The sequence below is a fragment of the Loxodonta africana genome, chromosome 9 (genome assembly GCF_030014295.1).
Source record: "Loxodonta africana isolate mLoxAfr1 chromosome 9, mLoxAfr1.hap2, whole genome shotgun sequence".
Taxonomy (NCBI): Eukaryota; Metazoa; Chordata; class Mammalia; order Proboscidea; family Elephantidae; genus Loxodonta; species Loxodonta africana.
This window is the reverse complement of record NC_087350.1, coordinates 33,574,174-33,593,035: the sequence shown is the minus strand read 5'-3', so window position 1 is coordinate 33,593,035 and position 18,862 is coordinate 33,574,174. Positions and strand designations below refer to the sequence as shown.

Genomic DNA, 18,862 nt, shown 5'->3' with positions numbered 1-18,862 from the left:
GTTGGTGGAGAGGGACATTTCTTACCATTTGGTGGTCCTATGTCTCCACCTGCTGGTGAGTAAGAATTATCTGTTTCTGCATCCCAGTCAACATCGTTGGATGGAGACAACTCAACGTTCAAGCCTTCTCTTGCAGGCAAAGACAAAGAAAGGGACTCAGAGTCTTCATAAATATGCAGCGCCACCAGCTGTCCAGGCTGTATGCTTTTAGTCTCTGTGTGGTTTTCCTTGCCCATTCGATCAGGCACGGCAGAAAGCAATAGCTCTGCGGCTTCGCTCCTTAGAGATTCACCCTTTGGAGACTCAGCTCCCTCTATCTTTTCAGCACCCTGGGTAGGTTCTGTCAGATAGGACAAATCAAAGGGAGGAGTGTATGGTGCCAGAGGTTGCTTCAGGACATCTTCCTCTATAGGATGGTCAGCACTATAGAGAAAGTGTTCAGGCTCTTTCATTAAGTCCTCGTCAATATTTTGGCCCATTACATCATATTCAAAATCACCCCATGAGGCTTCAGATGAACAGATATCTTGCTTCCCTGCATCCCCATCAACTGGCGTTTCAGGATTGCCTTCTGATAATGTCAATTTACTCATGTCATCTATTGTTCCCGTGGATGTGTTGAGACCTGAGGCATCACTGAAACTGTGGTCAAAGGCAGCTTCGCTTATATCCAGACACATGTCTGAGACCAAGAGAGTGTCAGTAACTGAGGCAGGGCTCTCAGTAATAAAAGGTTGCTCATAGACAAGCAAGGCCCTCGCATCTCTTTTATTTTCAGGAGCAAAGTTGTCTGATATCAAATGGCTATTGCCATCCAGAGTTGGCTCTGAGTGAGTCACAAAAATACTGGCTCCCACATTTTCATTCACTGGGATTGTTCTGTCAAAAAGTTTCAAAACTGGTGCTGCGTCTGGGCTGGTTCCTGTTTCTGATGCTTGCAAATCTGTATCATTTTCATCATTTATTTCAGAAGGTTCCAGAGAAACTTTATGAGAGGCAGGCTGAGACATGCCACTACCATTTGCTTGTTCACTCATTGCAGGCAGTGGAATGACATTTTGAGAATACAGTCCTGAGTTGTATGGGACTAATGCCTGCCCAGGCTCCTGACTGGGCTCTTCATCCATCTTTGGTTCTGTGACATTTAACTCACTAGATTCCACTTCAGGTTCCATCCAAGCACTGATATGGTGCTCAGTCTCCTGCTTTGCTTCATAATCGTGACATATATCAGGGCTGCTGGAAGCCTGTGAGTTGCTATCATGGTCACAGTGAGTCAGTATGTCAGGATTCTCACCATCTGCTTTCAAGCTCAAGGGCTGCTTCGTATCCATCCACAAGTCAGGTGACGCTGAGGCCAGCTGCCCACCCTCTTGGAAATTGCCATGTAAAATATCTGGAACAAACATACCTTGAGGGCCCTCACTAGAGATAGACTCATTCCATTCTGAGCCTGGATTCTTTACCAGTTGGATAGGAGAACTGACAACAGGGACATTTTCTGAGGCAATGCTTGAATTTGTAATTTCACTGGTGTATAATTTTTCTTGTTCCCACCAATTTGTTTCTTGACACTCAAAAGTTGAAACATGAGATACAACACATTCATTTTCACCTGTAAATGTTGGGTCTGGCTGATCCCCAACTGGCAGCACAGTATCCTGACACTGCTCTTCGGTATGTGTTTCAAAAGTGACTTCATCACCAGCAGAAGACATGAAGACTTTCTCTCTTGAATTCTTTTCTTTAATTTGGTCAAATATTTCCAGTTGGTTAAGCTCATCAGCATCTGAGACTGGTTCTTTTGGTTGAATGTTCCAAAGTTGCTCATGGGAGTTCTTCGCATTACTATCCGGAAAGGTGGACTGATGTTTATCCTTGAAAGGAGTAGTACGATGGGTTTCCATGGATTCAACATCACCATGGGTGGGCAGTCGCCAGGCATCCACATTTTGGTAGACTGAAGAATTCATCTGTAACACTTCACTTGAATTTGACAGCTCCCCTTCAAATGTTCTCTCAACTGGTCTTCCTTCCTGTGGAGAGGCAGTCCACCACTCAGCACTCTCAGCTGAGAAGCCAAGCATTTTCAATTTAGAATTATTTGTAGTCTGTGGTTGAGTTTGGGGAGATATCTGCCATGTAGTATCTGCTGTCTTCACTGCTTCTGGGGAAGATTTTGTCTCCCTATCCACTGCTGTAACCTGTATTTCAGTCTCCTTTAGTGGTGCAAAATTCCAGCGATCAGGACTGCTTTGTTGATCGTCATGGAACAAGTTTGACTTATTTTCATTCTCTGCTGGTTCTGAACTGTCTACATATTCAGAACATTCCTGAGTGTTGGGACTGGCTGTGGCCAAGAACTTACTAGATTCATTCAGTGAATCTAACTGTGGTGAGAAATTCCAGTGATCAGAGCCGCTTTGTTGATCGTCATGGAACAAGTTTGACTTATTTTCATTCTCTGCTGGTTCTGAATTGTCTACATATTCAGAACATTCCTGAGTGTTGGGATCAGCCTTGGCCAAGAACTTACTAGATTCATCCAATGAATCTAATTGTGGTGATAAATTCCGGGGATCAGGGCTGCTTCGTTGATCATCATGGAATGGACTTGACTTATTCTCATCCTCTCCTAGTTCTGAACTGCCTACATATTCAGAACATTCCTGAACGCTGGGATCAGCCTTGGCCAAGAACTTACTAGATTCATCCAATGAATGTAATTGTGGTGATAAATTCCAGGGAACAGGGCTGTTTTGCTGATCATCACAAAATGGGTCTGACTTATTCTCTGCTGGTTCTGAACTTTCTATATGTTCAGCATATTCCTGAACACTGGGTTCAGCTGTGGCCAAGAGCTTATTAGATTCATTCAATGAATCTAATTGTGGTGATAAATTCCAATGATCAGGACTGCTTTGCTGATCATCATAAAATGGGCTTGACTTATTCTCACTCTCTGCTGGTTCTGAACTGCCTATATGTTCAGAATATTCCTGAATGTTGAGATCAGATGTGGTCAAGAACTGATTAGATTCATTCATCGAGTTCCAAGCTCTGGATTCACTGCGAGCATCTTGGCAAGTGGTCAAATGGATCTCTTTCTCCACTGACTCTTCATCATCTGCACTATCATCGTCAGAGCCTGAGCTTGTTGAAATGAACTTGGTATCCGCCGGCTGCACAGTTTCAGGAGTGTCACATTCGTTTTCTTCTTGATGGCTAACCACAAGGTTTCTTTCTTGATATGCACCTGAGTATTCAGAATATTTGCCTGTTTCGGGGCTGGACAAAGAGGACAGGGAATCGCCATCTGCTGAGTAATTCCAAATCTCTAAAAATTTAGGCACCTTGGGATCAAAGGTCTTCTCAAACTCTTCCATTCTGTTTTTCTCCAGGTCTTTCATTTCAGGAATTAATTCTACTTGGCCATCAGTGGTAACTGCTTCAGATTCTTGGTGATTCTGTCCACTCCAATCATCTTGATTCTCTTTCTCATTGTGCTCAGTGCTTGATATGTGTCTCCAGGAAAGCAAAGCTGCTGAAGAATCATTTAGATCTGGGCTGGATGCACTTGAATGTGTATACTCACTAGAAATACTATTTTTGCCATAATTTCCAGGTGAACTAGCTCCTGGAAGGCTGTTTTCAGTACTCTCAACTTCAAGATTCTTGGTGATCTCAGAACTTGTGCAACTTGCCTGCACATCATTCTCTTTAGGGCCATGCCAAATGTCGGGGCTTTGGGGAAATTCATGAGGTGACACTTCATTCATTCTCTCTGGCTCCAGAATGTTACATTTCTCTATTTCTTCAAGATCCATTTCAGATAAAGATATATTTTCTGTTGAATTCACCCTACCTGAAACTTCAGTAGCCTCACTCAAATTTCTTTGGTTCAGGAGGTGCTTTTCATAGGTATCTTTTGCCTGCACGTTATTTGTAGACATTACTGTTTGAACATCACAGGAATCCAGATTATAAGTTCCCTTCTCATGCTCTAAAATCCCCTCTAGTTTCTCAGTCTGAGGACTGGAAGTGGCTGAAGGAGAGCTGATTTTGCCTAATTCCATGCACGTTTCTTGATGCTCAGATGCAACTGGAGAAGAGAGTTCCTGGTCACCTTCCCCTTTTCTAGGACTCGCTGAGGCGCTATCCACCTCAGAGTTTATCACCTCCTCCTCACCAATGCCCTCCTTTTCAGAGGCGCCATGGGCTTCCTTCTCAATTCCACTTTGCCCATAGCTATGACCTTTCCATAGATCTGAACGTCCAAAATGGCCTGGGCTCTCAAGGCTGGTGGCCAAGGATGCTACATCACCCTGCAAGGTTCCCCTCCACACATCCTGGTTGTCACGGTCAGGTGTAAGTGCTTCGGACTGACTGGCTTCAGAGACATCAAGCATGTCTGGGATGTCACTGTCTTTAACTTTTTCTGTTGAGCCGGGAGTTTCAGGAGTTGATCTGCTTTGTTCTGAATCTGTAATATGTGATAGGCTGGGTAACATTAAGGATGACATGTCGTTATCTCTCATGACAGAATCCCAAATGCTGTCTGCAATGAGTTGTCCACTTTTCTCATTCAGTATGTGACATTCTTCGGGAGCAGTGTCCTTGCTGGGCTCTGGAGAGACAGGAAGCTCCCAGTCTACCTGATTGGCTTCCAGGTACTCCACACTCCACGGTTCTAGGTGTCTCACTGAAAACCGGGTTTCTGGTTCAGTACTTTCAGCCATATATCCTTGTACTTGACCTTCACCGGGGATCGCCACACCCCCACTGCAGTCATCCCAGTCCAAATCATTATCCATATCCGAGATCGTTGCGGTGGACTGCGTGTCCTCCAGAATCACTCTGTTCCACAAGTCGAGGTTGTCGGGCGCCCCATGCTGGGACTTGGTGCTGCTGTGTAAGAGTGTGAGCTGTCGATTGGTTTCATTGTACAGCTGCATCATCCTGGGGTCATCATAGCTGGACTGGCTGCTGTCCCCAACGTCATCCTCCATGGAGATGTTCTTATCGTATGTGTGCTCAATCTGGAGGAAATCTTTATCTGGGCTGTGAGTGGTATTTATTTCAGAACTGTTATCTGCATGAGACCACATTTCTAGGTTTCCAGGACCTGAACTAACTCGATTTCTAGATGGTTCCTGTGGTGACTGAGGAGGCATTTCAGCCTCCTGTGCGGTGGAGTTAGCAACTTGTGACTCAAAACCTTCCTCTTTATCAAATGACTTGTTTTCAGTTTCTTTTTCCTGTCCGGCAAATGTTGGTGACGTGTAAGAGTCAGAGGTGGAGTAGTTGGTATCTAAGGGGGAAGTCACCAAATCTTCCCCTATGTTGGATGCGCTGTAATCGGAGCATTTGTATGATAAGAAAGAATCTTCCCAAGGAACTAGAACGTCTGATCCTCCTTTCTTGATACTCTCCTCAAAAAAGTTCCAGGAATCTACCTTTTCATATACCTTTCCTCTAATTTGAGGACCCAGTAAACCATTCTGGTCTTCCTTTGGTGACTTAGAATGATTCCACACATGATCCAGATTCGAACTGGAATTTCCAGATACAAGGATACTATCCCTGGAGTCATTGTTCTTCTTGCCCCAGATTTCTGGAGTTGCTTCGTTATCTCCATCACTGGGCGAATTGTCTACTAGGTCTTCTGCAGGAAAAGAGAAGCCACTTTTTGCCATGGCCCACTCATTCGGGTCCATCACAGAAGGTGTTTCACCACTCACAGGGTGCAGATTCCAGGTATTTTTCAAGGCTTCAGTGTCACCTTCTTTACCAAATGCACTCCAGGCAGGAAATGCGCCTACAGCCGCTGGTTCACTCTCATCTGTGGGGTTTCCCCATGGCTCAGGCATCGCTGTGGGAGATCGATCAGAATGCCACAAAGCAGAGAAGTCTTCTATCAGGTGGTTTGTTCCCTGAGGAGAAGCGTTCGGTAAATGTGTTTTCTCAGTGGGCAGGTTTTGAAGCTGCAAGTTTTCTTCAGTTTGATCTTGATTCTCTCTGCCACCCAGTACAGGTTGACCAAATTCAGCCTCCCAGGGACCTGATTTTGAGAATTCAAGACTCTTGGGTTGAAATACAGAATCTGAGGCTCTCCTTTCAGCTGGGCTTGGCTTATGTTCTTTCCATGATTCAGGGCTCTGGAAGACAGACTCCTGTTCGCTGGAACTCCATGCATCCCTAATGTTTTTAGAGTCAATTTCTAAACCCCCCCACCAGCTGCTGCACCTCGCACGAGACTGAGGCTGCCCTGAGTGGCCTGTGTCAACTACATTTTGGATGGTATCTTCTGGATAGAATAGGGTTCGTTCTTCAGTGGATGGTGAGCTATCTACAAAGCTATTCATAGGTGTCGGTGGAATTCTCTTTCCAATATTTTTTAAACTTTCTGGTGAAGGAGATTCATCTCCCACAAAATCTGTCAGGTTCAAATTTCTTTCAGAGTTATCCCTGGGACTTTCTTGCCTCTGGACAAACTCCTCATCAAATTCCACAAGGCTGTCTTTGCCAGCCGTTGACAAAAGTGAACTAGATGAATAATTAGACATGTTGATCTCTATCTCATCAAGTCCTTTAGGCCCTGTGGGGAGCTGTCCTTCTGATGAATCACTGTTGGGGAAGAAGTCATCTGCTGGGGAGAAGTCAGCAGAATGGGAAGATGGCTGGGACTGCCCAGAAACCATGGGTGTGGGATCAAAGTTGAAGAGATCAAAATGTTTGTCATGTTCACCGGACCGTGTATGCTCCTCAGTTACTGCCCCTTCAGGGATGGGGCTATAAGAGTCAAACCCTGGAAGGAGGCTGTGGTGAGGCCCAGCACCTTCTCCTACTGGACTGTCATCACTGAGGAAAACTGAGCTCTCCTTGGATGAACGGCTGCTCCTAATGGTGGCCAACCCACTATCTGGGCTAACAAGGTCCATGTTGACATCCACCTGAGCTTGGTTAGAATCGTTGAGATCTGGAGGGTTTTCTATGAAATTTACAGAGCTGGGCTGTGGCTCTACGTCAGAACCATACAACTCCATAATCCCAGAAGACCCCTGGGAGAGTGGGGCACTGCCTGCCACAGCTTCTGTGGAGGAAGTCCGGCTGTTAGAGACCATCTCTGGACACCTCCTATTGATGACTTCCTTGACAAGGAGAAGAATTTGATCGCAGGTCACAGAAGGGTTTTCCTGCTGGTACACCAGTATCTCATCAGAGCCACACTCAAAGGGCTCCAGTTCTAGGCAGGGGTTCTGACACTCTTCCAGTTCACAGCAAATCTGTTGGGGAGGCACAGGGGTTTGGTGAGCACTCAGGCCATCTTTGCTCTTTATAATTGGTTTAAAAAAATTATATTTATTAAATAAGTATATTAATTAATATAAAATTAATGTGTGTTAATTTGTTTTAAAAAAAACATACAACCTGAAACAACTGAGAGCTGTGCAATGTAAAACATAGAAAGTACCACTTAACATAGCACTATCCCGTTCTCCAATCCTATCAAGCTGTCTTTTCATTTAACTCAAAATCTAGCTGCCCAGTTTTGCTGGCTCCTGAAAGCTAAGGGGAAAGAAATTTCAAACCATCTAACTCCTTTCTCCAAAAGGTTGGCAGTTTGAATCCACCAGGCGCTCCTTGGAAACTCTATGGGGCAGTTCTACTCTGTCCTGTAGGGTCACTATAAGTTGAGTCGGAATCGACTCGATGGCAACAGGTTTGGTTTTTTTTAAAAAACTCTTTTCTTCAGTGTAATGTTAATACCATCTTTCAACCAGAGTGAAACTCAGGTTTGCAAAAAAGTGGAAATGTTGCTGGTTCAGTACCTTCAAGACTAGTGAAAAAAGGTTAGAATAAGGAGAAATGGATCAGAGGAAAGGCTTGTCTTTAGGAGTAGGCAGCCAGAACTAGCTTTAACCTATGATAGCTTCAGAAGGCAAAGGAGTAAGGATAAAAAAAGAAAGAAGCTACGAGGGGCAGAATTTTCCAAATGTCATTCAAGCCAAAGCTGCCCCTTCCTGCCATGGGGAGCAGAGATAGGGAGCCCAGAAGACTGATGTAGGACCCAAAGCTGACTTGGGAAGTCGGGACCATCCGCATGACACCGACATTGCCATGGCTGTACAGTTTTATTGAAATGTCAAGGGTATTTTGCCACCGTGGGCCTTTGAAAATGGCCCCACAGGATTAGTGGAGGTAACAATAGTAACCACAGAGCTCCTGTAAATAGTAATAACAATAAGAAATCCATTTCCATTGCCATGGAGTTGATTTCAACTCATAGCGACTGTATAGGACAGAGTAGAACTGTCCCCATAGGGTTTCCAAGGCTGTAAATCTTTACGGAAGCCAACTGCCACAGCTTTCTCCCATGGAGCAGCTGGTGGGTTTGAACCATCGAACCTGTGGTTAGCAGCCCGCACTTTAACCACTGTACCACCAGGGCTCACATGTCAGGCATAGTGCTAAGATATTATGAGCCTCACTTCATTTAATTCTCTCCATGAATTATGAGTTAGGGACTCATTATACCCATTTTATCAATGAGGGAACTAAGACTAAAAAAAAAAAAAAAACACAGAAGGTTAAATAGCTTATCCAACAACACACAGCTAAAAAGTGATGGAGCCAGGTTTTGAACTCAGGCAGTCAAGCTTCAGAGGCTGACTTAAGCCACTGTGTGACCAACAGTCAGAGAAGGAGTCCTTTAGAGCAGAGTCTTGACTGCATGTTGTTCAAATCCCAGGATACTGAGGAGCTGCCTCTGGGGTGTTGCTGGGTTGAGGAGGCTGGTAGGAGGGGGAGAAGAGAGGCCAAGTGGATGTAGTAGCTCAAGGGCTTCCAACCTCCTCATCGACTCTTCCGCATCTATTTTATATTAATCAGTTTTAAAACTGGTTTGAAAAAGGGGTCCTGCTGCTAAAAGTAACTTGAAACCACTGCACCGGAGGGTTAGGAGAGCTATGTAATGTCCTTAGAATGCCAGTGGCTAAAGATAAATAAAATTCAGTTTTGAAACAAAATGCAGAGCCAGGGCACAGCTGGTAGTGCAATGACAAATGAAGGTGGCTCAGAAGAGGCAGAACAAAATGCAGCTGCAGCAGTAGCGGGAGGCTCTTTCATATCTGGACAGGAGAAAGCACAGAAGGAGGCTGAGAGTGCTGTTGTTGTTAGGTGTTGTTGAGTTGGTTCCGACTCATAGCGATTTTATGTAAAACAGAACGATACCGCCCAGTCCAGCACCATCCTCAATTGTTGCTATGTTTAAGCCCCTTGTTGCAGCCACTGTATCAATCCATCTCATTGAGTGTCTTCTTCTTTTTTGCTGACCCTCTACTCTACCAGCATGATGTCATTCTCCAGGGATGGGTGCCCCCTGATAACATGTCCAAAGTACATGATACATAGTATCACCACCCTTGCTTCTAAGAAGCCTTATGGTTGTACTTTTTCCAACACAGATTTCACCAACACCAAAACTGAAAGGCGTCAATTCTTCTTCGGTCTCCCTTATTCACTGTCCAGCTTTCACATGCATATGAAAAAAAAAAGATTTTTTTTTTTTTTTTATGAGGCGACTGAAAATACCACTTCTTGGGTCAGGTGAACCTTAATCCTCAAAGTGACATCTTTGCGTTTTAACACTCTAAAGATGTCTTTTCCAGTAGGTTTTCCCAATGCAATATGTCTTTTGATTTCTCGACTGCTGCTTCCATGAGCATTGATTCAAGTAAAATGAAATCCATGGCAACTTTAATCTTTTCTCTATTTATCATGATGTTCCTTATTAGTCCATTTGTGAGGATTTTTGTTTTCTTTATGTTGCGGTATAATCTATACTGACGGCTGTAATCTTTGATCTTCATCAGTAAGTGCTTCAAGTCCTCTTCGTTCTCAGCAAGCAAGGTTGTGTCATCTGCGTATCGCAGATTGTTAATGAGATTTCCTCCAAACCTGATGGTGAGTTCTTCTTCACAGAGTCCAGATTCTCAGACTATTTGTTCAGCATAGAGATTGAATAACTATGGTAAAAGGATACAACCCTGAGGGACACCTTTTCTGATTTTAAACCACTCAGTATTCCCTTGTTCTGTGTCTATGTACAGGTTCTGTATGAGCACAATTAAGTGTTCTGGAATTCCCATTCTTCCCAATGTTATCCATAATTTGTTACAATCCACAGAGTCAAATGCCTTTGCACAGTCAATAAAACACAGGTAAACATTTTTCTGATATTCTCTGCCTTCAGCCAGGATCCATCTGACATCAGCAATGATATCCCTCTTTCCATGTTCTCTTCTGAATCTGGCTTGAATTTCTGGTAGTTTCCTGTTAATCTTCTGCTGCAACCATTTTTGAATTATCTTCAGCAATATTTTACTTGCATGTGAAACTAATGGCATTGTTTGATAATTTCTGTTGAATCACCGTTTTTTGGAATGAGCATAAATATGGGTCTCCTCCAGTTCGTTGACCAGGTAGCTGTCTTCCAGACTTCTTGGCATAGAGGAGTGAGTGCCTCCAGTGCTGCATCTGTCTGTTGAAACATCTCAATTGGTATTCCATCAGTTCCTGGAGCCTTGTTTATCATCAATGCCTTCAGTGAGCTTGAACTTCTTCCTTCAATACCATCAGTTCTTGATCATAAGCGTTCCCCTGAAATGGGTGACTGTCAAACAATTCTTTTTGGTACAGTGACTTTGTGTATTCCTTCCATTTTCTTTTGATGCTTCCTACATCATTTAATATTTTCCCCGAAGAATCCTTCAATATTGAAACTTGAGGCTTGAATTTTTTCTTCAGTTCTATCAGCTCGAGAAATGCCAAGCATGTTCTTCCCTTTTGGTTTTCTAACTCTAGGTCTTTGCATATTTCATTATAAGACTGTCTTCTGGAGCTCCCCTTTGAAATCTTCTGTTCAACTCTTTTACATGATCATTTTTTCTATTCAGTTTAGCTACTCTGTGTTCAAAATTAAGTTTCAGAGTCTCTTCTGACATCCATTTTGGTCTTTTCTTTCTTTCCTCTCTTTTTAATGACCTTTTGCTCTCTTCATGTATGATGTCTTTGATATCATTCCACAATTCGTCTGGTCTTCGGTCATTAGTGTTCAATGCTGTACAATTAGTGTTCAAATCTGTTCTTGAGATGGTCTCTAAATTCAGGTGGGATATACTCAATTTCATACTTTTGCTTTCATAGACTTTTTAAAATTTTCTTCAGCTTCAACTTGAACTTGCATATGAGCAACTGATGATCTGTTCCACAGTCGGCACTTGGCCTTGTTCTGACCAATGATATTGAGCTTCTCCATCCTCTCTTTCCACAGATATAGTTAATTTGATTCCATCTGGCAAGGTCCACATGTATAGTTACTGTTCACATTGTCAAAGGAAGGTATTTCCAATGAGTAAGTCTTTGGTCTTGCAAAATTCTGTCATATGATCCCCAGCATCATTTCTATCACCAAGGCCATATTTGCAACTACCAAACCTTCTTCTTTGTTTCCGACTTTTGCATTCCAGTCACTAATAATTATGTTTAATCAATTTCACCCTGCAGAAGTTGGTAAAAAGCTTCAATTTCTTAATCTTTGACACCACTCGTCTGTCAGTTTGTTGTACTATGGTGTCTTGCATGTTGCTGTGATGCTGGAAGCTATGGCATTGGTCTTTCAAATGCCAGCAGGGTCACTGTCATGAACTGAATTGTGTCCCCCCAAAATATCTGTCAACTTGGCTAGGTCATGATTCCCAGTATTGTGTGATTGTCTACCATTTTGTAATCTGATATTATTTCCCTATGTGTTATAAATTCTGTCACTATGTTAATGAGATGGATTAGCAGCAGTTATACTGATGATATCTACAACATTAGATAGTGTTTTAAGCCAATCTTTTTTGAGATATAAAAGAAAAAAGTGAGCAGAGATACTTGGGGACCTCATACAACCAAGAAAGCAGCACCGGGAGCAGACCACGTCCTTTGGACCTGAGGTTCCTGTGCTGAGATGCTCCCAGACCAAGAGAAGATTGTGACAAGGACCTTCCTCCAGAGTCAACAAAGAATGAAAGCCTTCCTCTGGAGCTGACACCCCGAATTTGGACTTCTTGCCTACTAGACCGTGAAAGAATGAATTTCTGTTTGTTAAAGCCATCCACTTGTGGTATTTCTGTTATAGCAGCGCTAGATGACTAAGACAGTCACCCATGGTGGACAGGTTTCAGTGGAGCTTCCAGACAGATGGGAAGAAGGACCTGGCAATCTACTTTAGAAAAAATTGACCAGTGAAAACCTTATGGGATAGCAGCTGAACGCTGTCTGATATAGTGCGAGAAGATAAGCCCCTCAGGTTGGAAGGCGCTCAAAATATGACTGGGGAAGAGCTGCCTCCTCAAAGTAGAATCCATCTTAATTATGTGGATGGAGTCAAGCTTTCAGGACCTTAATTTGCTGTTGTGGCACGACTCAGAATGAGAAGAAAAAGCAGCAAACATTCATTAATAATCAGAATGTGAAATGTACAAAATATGATTTTAGGAAGACTGGAAGTCATAAAAATGAAATGGAACACGTAAAGATCAATACTCAAGACATTAGTGAGCTGAAATGGACTGGCATTGGCCATTTTGAATCGGACAATCATATGGTCTACTATGTCAGGAATGACAAACTGAAGAAGAATGGCATTGCATTCATGGTCAAAAAGAACATTTCAAGATCTATCCTGAAGTACAGTACTGTCAGTGACAGAATGCTCTCTATACGACTACAAGGAAGACCAGTTAATACGACTATAGGCTGTGAGTACCTGCAGTTAAATACTAAGAGAACCAAAAATGGTCTCTTGGAGGACAGAAGGTGAAGATAAAGTAAAGAGAGGAATGGAGACTTTGCCTTTAGCCACCTGTGGATAAATGAGGCACATTAAACCAGCTGCCATGGAGTCGATTCTGACTCATGGCAACCCCATGTGTGTCATCACAGAACTTCGTCCTATAGGGTTTTCTGGGACCAATTTTTCAGAAGTAGATTGCTAGGGCTTTCTTCTGAGGTACCTCAGGATGGACTCAAACCTCCTACTTTTTGGTTAGCAGCTGAACTCATTAATCATTTGTATCATCCAGGGACTCTGTCTAATACATTTGTGAGGAAACTTTAGTGATGAATTCTTTCTATGCCCGTGTAGTCCATATTATAATGAATAATGTATGTTCCCATGTTAATTATTATAATACACCTGGCTTGGTTTAGTCACTTGTTTCAATTAATTTGTTGAATTATTTTATTATTTCCAAAGTCTTGGGTGAAAAGACTCACATGTAACCTAGAGGATACAGCTAATCACCGAGTCAGAATTTTAGTACCTGGAGGCAAACTAACTTTGATTAAATCATTTGATTGCCAGTTACCAAATATTGGGCATCAGAGGGGACTGTTATAAATTGAATTATGTCCCTCAGAAAGGTATGTCAAAGTCCTAACCTTCAGTACCTCTGAAAGTGACCTTGTTTGTAAATAGGGTCTTGGAAGATATTATCAGTTAAGTTAGCCTGAGGCCATAGTATAGTAGGGTGGGCCTTAATCAATATAATTGAAGTCCTTATAAGAAGAGAAGAAGAGACACAGAGAGACAGACTGAGACAGAAAATGGCCATGTGAAGATAGGGAGACAATGGAGTGATGTATCTACAAGCCAAGGGTCACCAAGGATTGCCAGGAACCACCAGAGCTAAGAGACAGGGAAGCATCCTACCCCCCGAGTGTTCAGAGAGAGCATTGACCTGCCTACCCCTTGATTTAGGACTTCTAGCCTCCAGAACAGTGGGGCAATACATTTCTCTTGTTAACCCACCCAGTATGTGGTACTTTGTTATGGCACCTGTAGGACACTAATACAGAAGCTAAGCCTTATGAGATATTACCAGGTAGCAGTTATTGAATGAAATACAGTGCCCAATGTGAACCTGCCCTCGTTCAGCTGCAAAAGATATGAATCAGCATCTCTATGAATTCAAACTAGAAGGGAAATGGTTATAGAGCTCCTTAAAAAGGTCCAATGTGGCAAAACACCAACATTTCTTACAACTCAAACTCTAGGACTTTATCCTTTGGGACAACTCCTTATAAGCCACCAATCCATTTTCATCTTCCACCCACGTGTTCTGAGAGTTAGCAAGTTAGGATACAGCATGATGTGTCAGGATAGAAGGAGGTCCTCACCTGGCTGCACAGCTCTAGGTTCTCGGAAAACACGGCAATCTGTCGTCTCGGCTGCTGCTCCTCTGACGGGTAGCTGGCCAAGAGGATGAGGACATCGAAACCATACTTGTCTGTAAATGCTTTCAGATCACTGGTGATATTCCTATGAAACACACAGTTCTGGAAAAAACAACAGGAAATTTGAAATTAATGCAACAATGGCCAACTTTGGGGAGTTGTGCTACAAATTTGCCCAGACTTATGTATTATTAGGACAGATATTTATTTTAGATGCCAGTGAAATAAACATCTTGCTCTGAAAAAGTTGGAAACTTTCATGCTAAGGCTTAAAGTATGCTTTGTCATTATTATTAAGAATAGTTTAGACAAGGAACTAGCATCTTAAAATTTAAAAATATCTATATTTATTCAAATAGTTACTTTTATTTCCTCTTATTGTACATAGGATCTATGTAGGAATGCCTGTTGATTATTATTACGCTCTACCAGAAAAAACCTACAGATTTTTTTCCATGCCCAGGTTGATATTTGTATCTGAGAGCACTTTGAAACTTGGGATTTGATATTAATGGCTTCGACAATGTACCCGCCACACCATCTATCCACCATCTATCCATAATGTATGTTATGAAAACCAGGAGGGAGCTATTGCTCTTTTCTACAATTTTGTTTTCTAATGATTATTATTCATTCCAAGTAGGAATTCCTAAGAATAAAGCTAGTCGGGCTTACTAAGTGATTTTTGTTCTGGTATAGAAATCCAGAAAATTTCCATAAGGGTTGTGATATCAGACCTGCTTGCTCTATGGAGGAATGAAAGAAACGAGGAGAAGGTACCCCTGACCAGGGGGCACCCAGACCTGTGGCTCTCATCATCTGCAGAAAAGTTCCTGGCCTTTTAGAGTTTTCTTTGCTGCCATGAGAATTTCTTTATCCGCAGGGATGTCACCTTTCCTTAAAGAAGTACAATGAAGACTGTATGCTGGCCCCTGACTTAATGCCTCACATACATAGTAGCTCAAGAAACGTTTGGTGAACAACTAGAGAAACATGCAATATCAACCTGAGCTACATAATCCTCTATCATAGCATATATAGGGTCATCATATACAAGCAGAGTCAATCAGCTGACAGTCTATTGCACTACTCAGTGAAAAACACCATCATGTGCACTCAAGGGATTTAAAGAATTCTATTAATTTTTTTTTTCTGATTACAAAAGTAACCAGAATTATGCATGCTGCAAGTAAAATTTTAAAATAATACAGAAATGTAGACCATAGAAAGTGGAAGCACCAGGCACCTTTCCTCAGATAAGCACTGTGAAGAGCTAAGCAGTGCAGTGAGTATGGTTACAAATTTTTTTCCAGGCCCAGATTGATATTTGTATCTGAGAGCTCTTCGAAACTTGGGATTTGATATTAATGGCTTTGACAATTTACCGGCTACACCAACTATCCATAATGCATGTTCTCTGTGGTTCTACTGAATTGAATCTCAAGGTCTATGAGGCCCCTGAGAAGGGACACAAAACATTTTGCAGGTGTGCAAACACGGGGAATCACAACTTCCACAGGAAAGGGCTTTGGTGTTTCCTCTTTGCGGTAGCCACTCTCATTAGGCACGTCAAAAGACTGTTTTCATTTTTTGATTACAAGAACTTGTATGTGGGAATTCACAAAGGTCTTGGGATATATGCTGATAAATACCAAAGATCTATTATACATACGATATGAATAATGAAATTGATGTGTTCAAATAGAAAAGCTTGAGGAAGTGTGTGTTCAAAAAGAAGACGCAGAACAGAATTTCAAATTGTCATGGACTCTAGACTTTCTGGAGCCCTGGAGGCTGGATGAACCCCAGAAAATATTGCCCTGAGATAACCTTTAAACCTTAAACCAAAAACATCCCCTGAAGTCTTCTTAAAACCAAACAGTAGTTTAGCTTAACGAGCAAAGAAAATGTCTGCCTTGAGCATTGTGCTCTTTTAATATCTAGCCATATGGAATCAAATAGACAAAAGAAACTCAAAAGATTAGATAGGAAACTTAGGGAGCAATGAGCTTATGTTAACGGGGGAGGAACAACTCAGAAAAGGCGGGTGAGAATGGTTGCACAACTCAGAGAATGTAATCAATGTCACTGAGTTGTACATGTAGAAACTGTTGAATTGGTGTATGATTTGCTGTGTATATTCTCAACAACACATCAATTTTTTTTTTAAGTGTACTGTCAGCTTTCATATTTTTTATTTATTGTCCCAATGACATTACAATTGTAAAAAAATTTTTGAAATTAATTCATCCACAGTTAAGCATAGATATTTAGAGTATGCTTTTTGGTTTTCTAAATCAGCCCTCGTATTATACACAATGTACATTAAATAGGCACAATGATTTCTAATAGTCATTGGTATTATTAATTAAGAACCTCCTTATCAAGCTCTATGCTGTTGTGAATCAGAGAAGAAGATATGGTCCCGAAGAAAAACAAGAACATACAGCCAGCTGTCTACATCTTATCTTTGGTGATAGAGTACTTCGGCATGAGAAGATCCTACAATTTTCCTTCCAAATTACTATTTTTATTACATGCACTTATATGCATAAAACCCCAAAATACATTTTCCTTGAAAAAAGGCACACAATTCTAAGAGATTTTCACAGATAGTAACAATCATCATGACCCTCCCAGCTGGGTCACTCAAACAAGAGAAGGAGAGGGTTTTACGGTATCTAAACACAAGATTCAGGAGAGTAAGCGTTATTCGAAGCCATACTTGTGAAACATTTACAACTCGACCTGTTTGAACTGTTCTGTGTGAAGACGATGGCTCTAGGATCTTGCTAAGGCAGTGATGGCTCAATGGTAGAACTCTCACTTTCTGTATTCGAGACCAAGGTTCGATTCCCGGCCAATGCATCTCATCCACAGCCACCACCTGTCTGGCACTGGAGACTTGTGTGTTGTTATCATGCTGAACAGGTTTCAGCAGAACTTCTAAACTAAGACCAGGAAGAAAGGCCTGGTGATCTACTTCCAAAAGTCAGCCAGTGAAAACCCTATGGAGCACAACGGTCTAATCTTCAACCAATCGCAGGAATCGTGCAGTACCAGGCAGAGTATTGTGTATTGTACACGGGGTCGTCATGAATCCAGCCGACATAAAGACAACTAACAACAATAACAAGGTCTTGCTACTCAAAGTGTGGTTCCAAGTCCAGCAGCATTAGCAACATTGAGTAGAATCTCAGGCCACACCCAAGACCTTCTGGAGCCGAATCTGCCCTTTACATGATTTCTAGGTGATTCCAATGAATACTGAAATCTAAGCAGCACTGCTCTTGGCAGGCATTTGTTAATGGATAAATTTCCCAAAGGGAGGCCTGGTGGCGCAGTGGCTAAGCACTCAGTTGCTAACTGAAATGTTGTCAGTTTGAACCCACCAGCCGCTCCACAGGAGAAAGATATGGCGGTCTGCTTCTGTAAAGATTACAGCCTTGGAAACCCTATGAGGCAGGTTCTATTCTGTCCTACAGGGTTGCTATAAGGCTGAACTGACTTGACAGCAATGGGTATATTTTCCAGTGAAGCAATCCTTTGGGTTCTCTCAACACTGTCGCCTGACTTGTTCTGACTCCTTCCCTCCACCTGTTGTTCCTCACTCTAACCTCATCAGAAAAAAATCACCCTGGGCTGCTCTGCTAGAGGTTCTGATTGAGCAGACTGGACAGGGTGTATGAATCTATATGTTTATCATGTACCCGAAATGAGTCTTATAATCAAGCCCCCCTGGATGACACTGCCCTGTATTTCCTCTGGGTGGCCCCAAATTCCATAGGACCAAATAAAGTATTGATAAAACTTTGATAAAAAGTATTGACTCAGCTAGGCATGTTAGAGAAACAAAATATTTAAATTTTACAGTAACCCCAAAACAAAGATTGGCAACAACTGTGCCCTTTCTAACCTAATAAGATCATCCAAACCAAATTAGGTCTTACTGGCCTTAGGATCAGGGGCCTTAGGATAATGTCAGGAGTTTTATGTTTCAGCCAGAGCCAAACAAGGGAATGAGTGAGAATCTTCAGGAATCTGGGAGGCAGAGTCTGTTTGTTCTGCTTTTATGCTGGTGCTGTTTGTATAGGAGATAATTTATTATTGTCTTCTAGCTACACAGGGAGTCATGTGCTGCGATGGCTCTTATGTTGCTGACAAGCTAGGCTGGTCCTGAATAAACAGCACTTCATCACCAACACAACCCAACTGTACACACAGGTTGGCACTTTATTCCCCCCATCTGCCTTCTACCTGATAAATTACTGTTTTAGTTACATGTATACAAATACTATTTATTAATCTGCTCAAATGTCTCCAAAATGTTTCCACCACCTTAAGATAAAATGAGATACATACATACATACACGCATACATACATACATACACAGACATACATATCCCACTCAAGTTGCCAAAGGTTTGGAAAATAAAGGGATCTCCTTTAATCTACCCCACTCCCACCTCTGCCAAATATACCTTCTGCAATTGAAATACGACCTCAGCTTGCCATTGCTGCATGGTATTTAGAAAGTTACTTTACTAATCATTACAACTGGGAATTGACTGGCAA

At 42.1% G+C, this 18,862-nt stretch overlaps 1 protein-coding gene across 6 annotated transcripts in view; it reads right to left on the bottom strand.

Moving 5' to 3' along the window:
* PRUNE2 (prune homolog 2 with BCH domain) overlaps window positions 1-18,862 on the bottom strand; it is a 313,858-nt gene that overhangs the window by 94,912 nt on the left and 200,084 nt on the right. For all 6 annotated transcript variants that reach the window (XM_064291211.1, XM_064291209.1, XM_064291212.1 and 3 more), the window contains 2 exons: window positions 14,230-14,388; window positions 26-7,286 (listed from right to left, as the gene is read on the bottom strand). In XM_064291211.1, the coding sequence (XP_064147281.1) occupies window positions 26-7,286; window positions 14,230-14,388 (7,420 nt within the window). The remainder of the gene's footprint in view (window positions 1-25; window positions 7,287-14,229; window positions 14,389-18,862) is intronic.